The 11,061-nt window shown below is 61.2% G+C and overlaps 1 protein-coding gene across 1 annotated transcript in view; it reads right to left on the reverse strand.

The window, feature by feature from the left end:
- Positions 1-3,552: 3,552 nt before the first annotated feature.
- The window catches only part of PNKD (PNKD metallo-beta-lactamase domain containing), a 25,966-nt gene continuing 18,457 nt past the window's right edge, over positions 3,553-11,061 (reverse strand). Inside the window, exons 4-8 of the mRNA XM_026647728.2 lie at positions 10,233-10,325; positions 9,672-9,835; positions 8,874-8,960; positions 7,754-7,869; positions 3,553-6,702 (exon numbers count right to left, since the gene is read on the reverse strand). Coding sequence (XP_026503513.1) covers positions 6,529-6,702; positions 7,754-7,869; positions 8,874-8,960; positions 9,672-9,835; positions 10,233-10,325 — 634 coding nt within the window. The 3' untranslated portion in view covers positions 3,553-6,528. The remainder of the gene's footprint in view (positions 6,703-7,753; positions 7,870-8,873; positions 8,961-9,671; positions 9,836-10,232; positions 10,326-11,061) is intronic.

Raw genomic sequence — 11,061 nt, forward strand, 5'->3', positions numbered from 1 at the left:
CAAGGCGCGGCACGCGGCCAAGTCGATTGTTCGAAGTTTACTCCAGCTGTGGGGATGCCAGGCAGAGCCAATTCGGAGGCCTCTGCCTCCCCACCTCGCCCAGAGCCGAGGAACACCAGCCTTGCGACTTCCGAGAACCTCCGACACTGGGGAATAGGTGGCTTGGCTGCTGCACCCTCACCCCCAAATCCATGCAAGATGCAGCTGTCAAGACCCCTTTCCCGCTGTTCCCCCTTCTCCATTGCATCAGCTACAACTTGCTGCCTCTGCAAGGCCCTGCCTGACGGTGCCCTGCCACACCCATCAGCTACATTATCCTCGTCTCTGCTCTGCCCCCCGTGCCAGCCTCGAGTGACCCCTTGTCCCCTTCTCCATGAGCTCTCCCAGCCATCTCCCAAGCTGCCCCTTGTGCATGGCACAAACTCCATCCCCCAAGTCAGACAGCCGCAGCCTTCTCCGCCAAAGCCCCCGAGCCTCACGGCTGGCACGACGCCCCCAGAGCCTTGGCAGCTGGTCCTGGCGAGGCAGGGGGTGATCTCCGTTCTCAGTCTACACACACCTACTCCCACCCCTCCTACTTCCTCAGTTGTTTCATCCCCGTTGTCTGGTCACTACCCAGACCTGTGCTGGCCCGCGCTCACCTTTGGGCAGGTCTCTACCTGCTGGCAGTTAAACAATAACACAACAACGGTTGTGCCACAGGCGGGATCCCCCACGCCGGGCTAACCGGGAGAGGCAGCCTCTGTGGGGTCAGAGTTGCCGGTTAGGTCGGGCCGGGGCCGCCAGACACACCTGGGATTGAAGATACACGCGCCGCAGCTCTGTGCAGGCGGCTACAGGCCAAAGGGCAGAAGCCCAGAGCCTGACCCCTGGGAGTGGAGTCCGGGGACATCTCTAGCCCCACTGGAGCCTGGCAGGGAGTTGTCTAGACAGGATCCAGGGGCCAGTTACCTGGCCGACTTTCCCGGCGGATGGAATTTCACGGCGGTTAAAGGGGCTGGATTTTAAACAGCCACGGAAGGCGAAGGTCGTGGGTCCACTGCACAGATCCAGCGAGGTCGGGGTGTGTGTGTGTGTGTGTCAATTTCCCTCAGCCCCCGTGGGATTGGGGAGGCTGGTCTGCCTGGCTCATTCATGGCCCTGGCTCTCTGCAGGGAGCAGAACACTAGCAACCCAACCCCCATTGATGCTAACGGGCGCTGCAGGTGCTCACCTCCCCTGGAACGCAGGCCAAAGGGACCAGCTGGAGCCCACCCCCCCCTTCCCCCTTCCAGCCTGGGGGACCAAGGGGCATTGGATGCCACCAGAATCACCAGCCCACCGCAACCATCTTCCCCCCTTCTCTGCTCTGCCCCCGCGTCCCACCCCGCCGCTGGCTGCCCCCAGTGCTTGTGTGGCCTCCTCACCGTCCTGCACAAATCTGCCCTGGCCTGTGGCTCATCTCTGGGCTTTGTGCCCCTCCGCTCTGCCCCCCCTGTGCACTGCCAGCTGGAGATCCCTCCCACCCTGCACCCTCAGCCCCTGTGGGTCTGCCCCCCTTACCCTGGGATCCCGCCCAGCCCCGCACCAGAGGGAGAGAGAATGCTGAAGACCCCATGCTAACCCCTGCCCTGCGGCACGGCTGGCTCGGTTAGATCACGGAGCCCAGCCAGCTGGGAGAACGTCGATGACAGGCACCGGGAAGGAGTTTTCCCACCGGGGCATTGGCGGGGGTGAAGGATCCCCCTCCCCTGGATATCGGCTCCCTGTAGAGAGAGAGCCCCTTTCACCACCTCTCAGAAAACAGGCCTGGGTGATCCGCAGGGACAGGCAGAGGCCAGTGAAGTTGCATGAAGGCTGGGTAGAAGGAGCAGGACGTTGGAATATCGATCCCAAGCTGGAAGATCCAGCAACCCGCTGGTTCCAGGGGCAGGTGCTTCGTTAAAGGACCCTGGAGAACGGGCTTTGCCTGCGTTTCTGCTATTTCTCATTCAATCAATGCATGCAGCTTCTGGGGAAGAGGGAGGGAAGGGGGGAGCAGAGTGTAGGGGTTAAACTCACCTTTTCTCTCTGGAGCTCAGGAATCGGCCCCTGCTGTAAGGCACCAGTGAAGCGAATGTGCTGGCCTCAGACTGGGCATACAGGAAAACCAGATGGGATTCAAGGGGGGGTGAAGCCCAGAGGGGGCTAGAAGGTAGGCTGCAGTCCTATAGCCTAGGCCAGAGCCCGGCTTATAGAATCATAGAATAACAGGGACCTCAGGAGGTCATCTAGTCCCACCCCCTGCTCAAAGCAGGACCAATCCCCAGATTTTTGCCCCAGATCCCTAAATGGCCCCCTCAAGGATTGAACTCACAACCCTGGGTTTAGCAGGCCAATGCTCAAACCACTGAGCGATCCCTCCCACTCTACAGAATTGGAGAGCATGGGCTGGAATTCTCTGCTCAATTCCTCTGTTCAACTTGATGGGATCATCCCAATGGGGAGTCTGGCCATAGGAACACACTCCCCCCCGACACTCCACTTCAGCATGACTGGCAGCCTCACGTCGGGAGAGGCAGAGGAGAGTAATGGAGATGCCCCAGGCTAGGACTGAGTGGGTCCGCAGACCAGGGAATCTGTGACACCAATAGCAGGCGCAGGTTGGGGGCTGGCACTGAGATGCATTGGCACAGCTGTGCTGGGAGGTTTCCCAGGCCGGGCCTGCTTTACGCCAGAGCTATTACTCCCTTGCTGTCATGAGCACAAAGTTCTCTGTCTCTCGACAGGCCCATCGCACTAAAAAACAGTAAAACCAAAGGGCTGATTTATTGGCATTTTTACAATCCACAGCGAACACAGAACACTGAATACAAGAGGCTTCATGCTCCCAGCCCATCTCCGAGCGCCCTACTCCACACCCACTGCCTCCAGTGCTGCCTGGCTCAGCTAAAGCCTCACAGTTTGGAATCGTTAGTGGCGATCTATTTCCAACGGTAAGAGAAAGGGAGGGGGGGAAAAAAACCAGATGGAATAAATCCCGACCTAGTGTACCATCTCTAACGCTGTGCTTCTGCGGCACGGCCCAGCCAGCAGCCTCTGGGCGCTTTACAGACAACAGGGAGCCCCACAACCACGGTCAGGCAGGTATTCGCCCTCTTTCACAGATGGGGAAACTGAGGCACATAGTGCTGCAACCTGTCCAAGGTCACCCAGCAAGAGCTGGGAATGGAACCCGGCTGTCCTGTGCTCTAGCCCCTAGAGCACGTTTTCCTCCCCGATGCGGCTGCATTTTTAATCAAGGGAGTTTTGGTAACAATATAAACCCTGAGAGCCAAGGTAAAGTCACCAGAACCCCCTGGAGAAACCCAGCTCCGCTTAGTGCTTACAGCGTGTAGGGCGTTCACGTCTCCAAAACCCTTCACACGGAGTCACGAATGCGTGACGCCCCTGGGAGACTGGGAAGTAGGATTGTGATTTCAGAGGGGGGGAAACTGAGGTACTGAAGTGGGAAGTGACTAGCCCAAAAGGGAATCAACGGTAAAGACAGGAATAGAAGCCAGGAGTCCTGACTCCCAGTCCCCCAACCCCTCTCCTCCAACCACTAGACCCCACTCCCCTCCCAGAGCCAGGAATAGAACCCAGGAGTCCTGGCTCTCTGTCCTCTACTCACCTGATTCAGCTGCCGCCCCTGTCGCAGACAGGTAAAGTGAGCTATTGGTAACATTTGACATTAACAAGAACCTCCAAGCCCCCAAACGTCCTGTCCCCTCACCCGCTGGCGTTGCCTCTCCAGCCCCTACCGTGCGGTGGAGCGTATCTAGGGCCTTCCGATCTGAGGCTGGGCTGCCACTTAGCCAGCTCCTCCTCAAACCCAGAGCTGCTTGAGATGTGGCCTTCCCTGTAGCGCAGAGCAGAGGCTGGGAATGCCCCACTCCCATCCAGCCCAGCTGTTTCATTCCCATATGGGCCTTAACAGCACCTTTGCTTGGCTAGACAGAATGGCCGAAGGGGAGGTCTGAGACTGCAGCAGCGGGACAGAGACCCAGGACCCCTTCTATGTTCAGGACAAGGCTCTTGCAGCATCCCCGGCCCCACCCAGGGGGCAGTCGCATCTCCCAGGGATTGTGTATCACGCACACGCCAGTGTCACAATTCTGTGGCTGCACAGATTTCACACTCACACACACACACACACACACACACACACACACACACACACACACACACCTTTGCAAAGTAACGACGTCAGTGTAACCCACTAAATTCACCTTATACTCCTCTTTTCCAGCCCCTCTCCACAGAAACACCCCCTGCAATTAACCAGCCTCCATCATGCCCTGCACACTTAAAAGTATGGGTCTGCAAACATTTATCCCCCCACAGCAGCCTCCCTGGGGACAAAGCTGTTTATAACTAGGCCTCAGGCCTGTCTATCCAAATGCTGAACGGGGGGGGGGGGTGCTCTTTGTTCCCTGGATGATGGGTGAATACACCCCACCCCATTTGTTGAACATCCTCTGCTCTCTCCTAATACAAAAACCTTGTGCATCCTGTTATACACAGCGTTCACTGAAAGTGAAGGGCAGCAAATGTAACCCGGTGCATTGTGCGAAAGAGTATTTCCTTTGCTCTCTGTAGCCGGTGGAACTCATGGCCACAAGACAGCATCGAGAGCAAGAGCTTCACAGGATTCAATACAGGGTCAGACATTTATACGGATGAGAACATCACGGGTTAGATTCCCTTGGTTCTTTTCTGGCCCTTCCCCTCTGAAGAAGTTTGGTTTACTAGACGGATCCCTTTTTGGGGTCCATTATAAACAAGGGGACCAAAGAGGCCTGGCCCCACTGAAGCCAATGGTAACAGACTCCCAACGGGCCCAAGATTTCATCTCAACAGTGCGTCCAAACTAGTTTCTGCTCTGGTTGCCCAAGCCCGGTATCCTCCTGTCTCTAACAGTACCCGGGACCAGCTGCTTCAGAAGATGGAAGGACCCCGCAGTGGACAGTTTGGGGCCAACGTGCACTTGGAGGAAGTTTCCCCTAACACCGGACGCTTGAGGTTGACTCAGGGCCTGAGATACCCGGTGTTGTGCCCCTTCTTTTGTACCCTACCCCGTGTAATTGTGGCTGTTCTCAGCCCTAGGAACGGCTGACCCTTGGCTATCCATCCTGCTAAGCGCTTGATTTCACGTCGATCTCCCAGCAGTGAATTTCACAGGTTACAGGTTTCTGCATGGGGGGGTGAAAATTCGCTGCCTTCCAATGGGGCGGGACACCCCTGCGTTCTCGTCTGCCGAGAAGGGCAAACAGGCGCGGTCAGGGGGAGAAAGCAGGCTGGGTCTGTTTCTCCCAGCCCCCAACGACCTCCAGAGCAAAGGGGGCGGATGTAGAACCATCACCAGGCTGGAGACCTGCCCTATAAACTCATAGGATCCTTGTGCTTGGAGTGGAGACCTGAAAATCCTTTAGGACGTAACCCCCCAAACAAACACACACACACACACACACCCTGCTCCCAGTTGCATGGAGCAGGTCTTGCTTCAATCAGGGAACAATCACCAAAGTTAACGCAGAGACCTGACGGGAAGCCACCAGCCAGCCAGGGAGGCAGGCCGGCCAACAGCACAGCTTCATCCTTGATCCCTGCCAGCGCAGCTGCGCCCGTCCCCGTGCCGCAGGGGGGAGGCGGCCGCCAGGAACGTTCAGCGCCAGGGGGGTTTTCCCGTCCACTATCAGAGCTGGGTTCCGTGCAGTGGCGCCCCCAGCTGGTGCTTTTGTGGTGGTTCGTCCTGGTCTCTCCCAGCCAGCGGGCGGGGGGTGGGCGTGTGCTCACAGAGGAGTCAGCGGTGCCCCACAAACGGGCCGGCTGGGGCAGGACGCAGAGGAAAGAACCGACAGACCAGTCGCGGCGCTGTCCCCGATGCCACCTCGGCAGCACCGCTCCCCACACGCCAGGCGCCCAGCTGGGCTCAGGACCGGGCATTGTGTAATGGGATCTGCGGGCCTGTAGTGTAGAAACAATGTGCGCTTCACGGGCTAACCCCCGAGCCGCACCGGGCCTGCGCTTCCACCAGCCAAAGTCCAGTCCCCCAGAGAAACAAGGTCACAGCCCTGCTCCCTGGAAAAGCTTTGCCAGGCACCCTCGCCAACGCCCCCCTCCCTGCCCCCTATCTTGGGGGAATTCATCCCCAGCAGCCAGCGGCAATCAAAGGTCAGCAGCAAACTGGCACCATGTGGATTCAGACGCCTCCTGGGGGTGGGTTTGGGGGGGGGTGTCATCCTGGATTTTACCCCCCCCCCCTTCTTTCCACCGGCAAGGATCCACTTTGTCCGGAGACGAGCCCTCTTGAGCCAGCAGGGCGGAGTGGGGGGGAAGGGGGGATGCCAGCTGAACCTGTCTTTATCCACAGGGATGAGGCGGAGGTGTTTCCGGCTCCCTGATCCGCCCCATCGCCATGAGGGGGTGAGACCCTTTCCCAGCCAGACACTCCCCCCAACAGGGACGGTCCCCCTCCTTTGGGAGGCTGCTCACGGGGCAGAGCCCTCCCGCCGCCCGGCCAGGGGGCTAGTTGGCTTTGTAGAGGTCCTTTCGGTGCCGCACCTCCTTCAACACCCGCGCCCGGAAGCTGTCCCAGTCCTCGCCTCTCAGCCGCTGCAGCCCCAGGGCCCGGTGCAGCTCCCAGCAGTGGGTCCGCAGGAACGGATTGTATTCCTTCTCCTCGCCGATGGTGGAGGGGCACTGGGGCAGGGAGAGACGGGGCCAGGTCAGCACGCGCAGAGCGGGGCGCGGCCACCAACGTGCCCAGCGCAGAGCCGCAGCCCGTTGAGACCACAGATCCCAGCATGAAAGAGGCAACGCACCCTGCATGTTCTAATCCCCCCGAGCCTGCGCTGAGCCCAGCCTGTCTGCATCCCAAATCCACAACTTCTCCAGCTCCTTTTACTAGAGACCGGCTCCTGCAAACCAGTTTTGAAGCTATTTTCCTTTACTATCTGGATTGTGGTAACCCCCAGCACCCCATTGTGCCAGGCGCCGTATAAACCCAAGAGATTACTGAAATGCGGCTGCCTCTGGGGTGGGGTATGGCAGCCATATATAGCAGCAGCATGCTCCAGCAGGGTTAGGATGGGAAGCCAAGACAGACCCCAAGTCCAGATGAAACCCTGCGAGGGGAATTTAGGAAGGTGGAATGGAATTACTCAGATACCCAGTGCAGAGACTAGGTCAAGGGTCAAGACACATTAATGGGGTGCAGGGAGGGTGTTTAGGGGTGCCGAGGGAGTGGACACTGCTGTGGCCTGTGCCCCACGGGTTATGGCTATCCAGCGAGCTGCAGCTGGATGGGGAGCAGGTTGCGGGTGGGGGGCCTTTGGGGAAATGAGGCAGGGACCCAGATTGGGGGCAAAGGGACCTGGCCCCTGCTTGCCAAGCGTAACCCTTCCAATGCTGGATTTTCCAGGCTACCAGCTGCGAGGTGACAGATTAATATACTGCAACATACAGCTGACCCCAGCCAGCCAATCTCCTGGCCTTGGCCCAGCACCCGATGCCCTCTGGGTTCCTGCGGGGCGGGTGTGAATTCAAACCAGCCCCTCCCCCCACTGCCAGGCTAGGAAGCAGCTGGATCCGAGCCGCAGGGGAAGCGGCACTACTTCCGGCCAGGTGTTTCCCAGCCCCGGCGTAGGGAGAGAGAGCGGGGGGAAGAGCCAGGAAAGAGGAACTGGGCCCCGCGCGAGTGGCACCTGCCCCGGATGCCAAGGCCCGGGAGCACTCCCCCACCGACACTCACCGTGCTCCTCTTCTCCAGCCGCTGCTGATTCGCCCACTGCAGCTTCTGCTCCAGCACGGGGTTCTCCAGCTCCAGCAGGCTGGCAAACGTCAGGCAGTCCAGGGCATACTCGTGTCCTTGGGGAGCAGAGAGGGCAGTGACCAGGGGAGAGGGGGCTGGCACGGGCTGGGGCTCCGGTTAAGGGCACGGACTGGCGAGCCAAGCACCCGGTAGGGATCCAGGCCGCCTGGGTTCTATTCCCATCTGTGCCGGCCCCTCTCCGCGCTTCTGCCCTATGGGAACATCACCTGCTGCCCCCTAGGATGGCTGGGAGGGGCAGGCAAGGGGCCGGTAGATCCTCACACGGAAGGGGCTAGAGACGGGTGAGGTCCAGGGAGCCAAGGAAACCAGATCTCTGGACAGAGCAGGGAGGTCAGACTGCGGCAGCGTCTGCAGCGATGCCCCTCAATCTAAGGTCCCTCTAAGCTGCGTGGCCACGCAGCTGTCTATTAAGCCCCGTGCAGGGGCTCAGGGCTGTGGCGGGAAGAGGCGTCGCTCCCTGCCGGCTCCAGGACGGACTTGCCGCGGCCGGGGGAGAGGAGCTGCACCCTTGGCTCGGCCCAGGCCTGCCGGAGCTGCCGTCCCCACGGCAAGGCGCCTCTCCCCCGGCCCCGAGCTGCTGTGGCGAGAGAGGGCTGGGGGGAGTCCTCTCTCCCCACTGCAGCCTGAGGGTAGCCTGCACCCCAAACCATTCATTCCACACACGGATGTAAAAAGTGAGAGGGGCAGTGCCCTCAGTCCCACCCAGCAGCTCCCCTCCCGGGTCTACCCCAGCCTTGCCCCTAACCTGCCCATGGGCTGCGGACAAATTCAGCTCACGGGCGAGACCCCGGCCTTGCTTTGGCTCCATGTCGGCACAGGCCCAGGAGCAGGGATTCCTTCCCCTCCTTGCAGATCTAGGTCGGCGACCCCCAGCGGGGCTGAGGCCCCCCTGACTCGTGGCACTGAAATGCAGGCTGCGCCCCTACCCCTGCAGCTCGGCCCCTGTGGAGATCGGGGGATTTCCCCAGCCCCTGCTGGTCCCCTTTCCCTGCCCCACAAACCCCACCCTCGAGCCTGCTGCCTGGCAGGGGGCGCTCACCTGGCCAGAGCAGCGTGTCCTCTGCCAGGTCCGCAGCGGTGTCCAGCGAGGCCAGCATGGTTTCCGGCGTCCCCTCGAATATCCGCCCTGCAAGACCATGGGGGGAGCATGTTATGCGGTCTCCACCCTGTGGGCTCCGGCCTCCCTGGGTCGCTGGGACAGCAGGCCGAGGGCCAACCCCCTCCTCCCAGGAGGAGCCGTTTCGCTCGCCCCTCCCCCAAGTGGGGTGTTTACGACCCATGCCCCACGGCAGGGTCTTGCAGCCCGCACCCACCACCATGCCAGCAGTGCCCAAACCGCCCCACCCCCCTCACACCTTGCTCCGCAAAGCGTCTGTGAGCGGCCTTAGCCCCCAGAGGATAACGGACTCACTACTGCTGCTGCGGAGGGGGTGTGCCCCATCGAGATCCAGGGGCAGAGAGAGGAGCCTCTGGAGCTGGAGGACCTGAGTTCTGCCCCCGATGCTGCCAACCGGGCGCAGACCCCACTATCCCCAGAGTTGGGGTGGGGCAGAGGGAGGTCGGGGGAAGGAACCAAAGACCAACTAAGGGCCGGTTAGTGGGGCTGTTAGCCCCTGACAAAAGCAATGCCCCAGCCCCTCCTTTCCCCCAACACTAAAATGCAGCCCCCTCTGGGGAGGAACAGGGCAGCTTAGGGAAGCCTGAGCTCGTGCCAGCTGCATCTCATTCATCCTGAAGAGTGAAGGGAGGGAGCAGGGGGGGCCCAACCCCACCAATGAGCTGTGCCTCCCCCCCGCAGGGCAGATACTAGAAACAGAACCAAAGAAGCCAAGCTCACCGCAGCCTGAGAGGAAGAGGAGGTCTCCAGAGAAGAGGCAGGCCGGCCCCTCGAAGGGCTTCCCGTCCAGCAGGTAGACCATGTGCCCCACGGTGTGCCCCGGGGTGAAGAGAGCCTTGAAGCACAGCTGTCCCACGGTGACGGTCTCCTTATCCGAGAGGGGGCTGCGCGGGGGGCAGGACAGGCTGTTAGGGCCCTGGGAGGATACTCCGCCACCAGATAGATTGGTCTGGATCTGGAGCCAGGCGGCCCCCGCTGATCCCCTGACCGGGGCGTGGATTCAGGCGGTGCGTCCCAGCCCCCGGCCCGCCCTGCGGACAGGCATCAGCCGCGAAGGCTGGGCCAGCAGTGACCATCCATGCACTGGCCACAGATCGGCCCACACGTGACATGAGTTTGGCAGGGCTCAGCCCAGCTCCCAGGGGACGTGTGCCCCCGTCACCATCACGAGGCGCAGACGCAGGAGAGAAGGTGGCGACGGAGCAGGGCTATGGAGACCCTGCTGCCCGCTCGCCCTAGAGGGCAGGGGAGGCCTGGGTCCCCCTCCAGTCCCCCGCTTACTTGGTGAGCTCAGGGATGGCATCACAGGCACTGCCGTACACCCTGCAGGAGCCGTAACGCCGTCTCAGCGCCATGTTCCCCCCGCTGTGATCCCTGCAGGAGAGAGACTGTCAGCTCCCCCGCTGGGCACCCCTCCCCCAGCCGAGCCCCCCACCCCCACGTCCCCCGGCTGTGATCCCTGCAAGAGAGAGACTGTCAGCTCCCCCCCCAGGGACCCCTCCCCCACCCGATACTAAAACCCTCCCTGGCTTCCATGGGCACCCCGACTTTCTCCCTGCTGAGCAACCCCGCATCTGTGCTGCCTGGGGTGCAGACATCTACCCAGGGCGCCCCCACCAGGCACAGAGGCCTGCCCCCCCTCCTTTAATAGCCCATCCCGAATCCAGCGTTTAGTGTCTATCCCCTCCACCTCCTCGTATCCCTTCCCACTCAGTCAGTATCCCGCTGCCCCTCTCCACTCATGCCGGGGGAGCAGAAACCTGGGGGGTCAGCGGCCCCAAATCCCAGGAGAACAGGGTGCTCCATGCTGGGGGGGAGGGAGGGTGACACCTCCCCACCCCCAGACAGAATCCCTGCTCGCTCCAATCTGTGCGGCTTCTCATTCGGAGGCCAGACTCCAGGCACCCCCAGCAGGGACTAGCCATGGTACACGGGCTGCTGGCGGGGTTGTGTGTGTGTGTGTGTGTGTGTGTGTCGCTGGCGGGGGGGAGGGGGTGCACGTGGGCCGCTGGCGGGGGGGAGGGGTGCACGCGGGCCGCTGGCCGGGGGGGGGGATGCGGGCAGCGCTGCAGTCACCCAAAGGAAGGGCCCGTTGGGGCCCATCCAGCCC

Source organism: Terrapene carolina, unplaced genomic scaffold, assembly GCF_002925995.2.
Source record: "Terrapene carolina triunguis isolate 2854851 unplaced genomic scaffold, T_m_triunguis-2.0 Scaffold62, whole genome shotgun sequence".
Taxonomy (NCBI): Eukaryota; Metazoa; Chordata; order Testudines; family Emydidae; genus Terrapene; species Terrapene triunguis.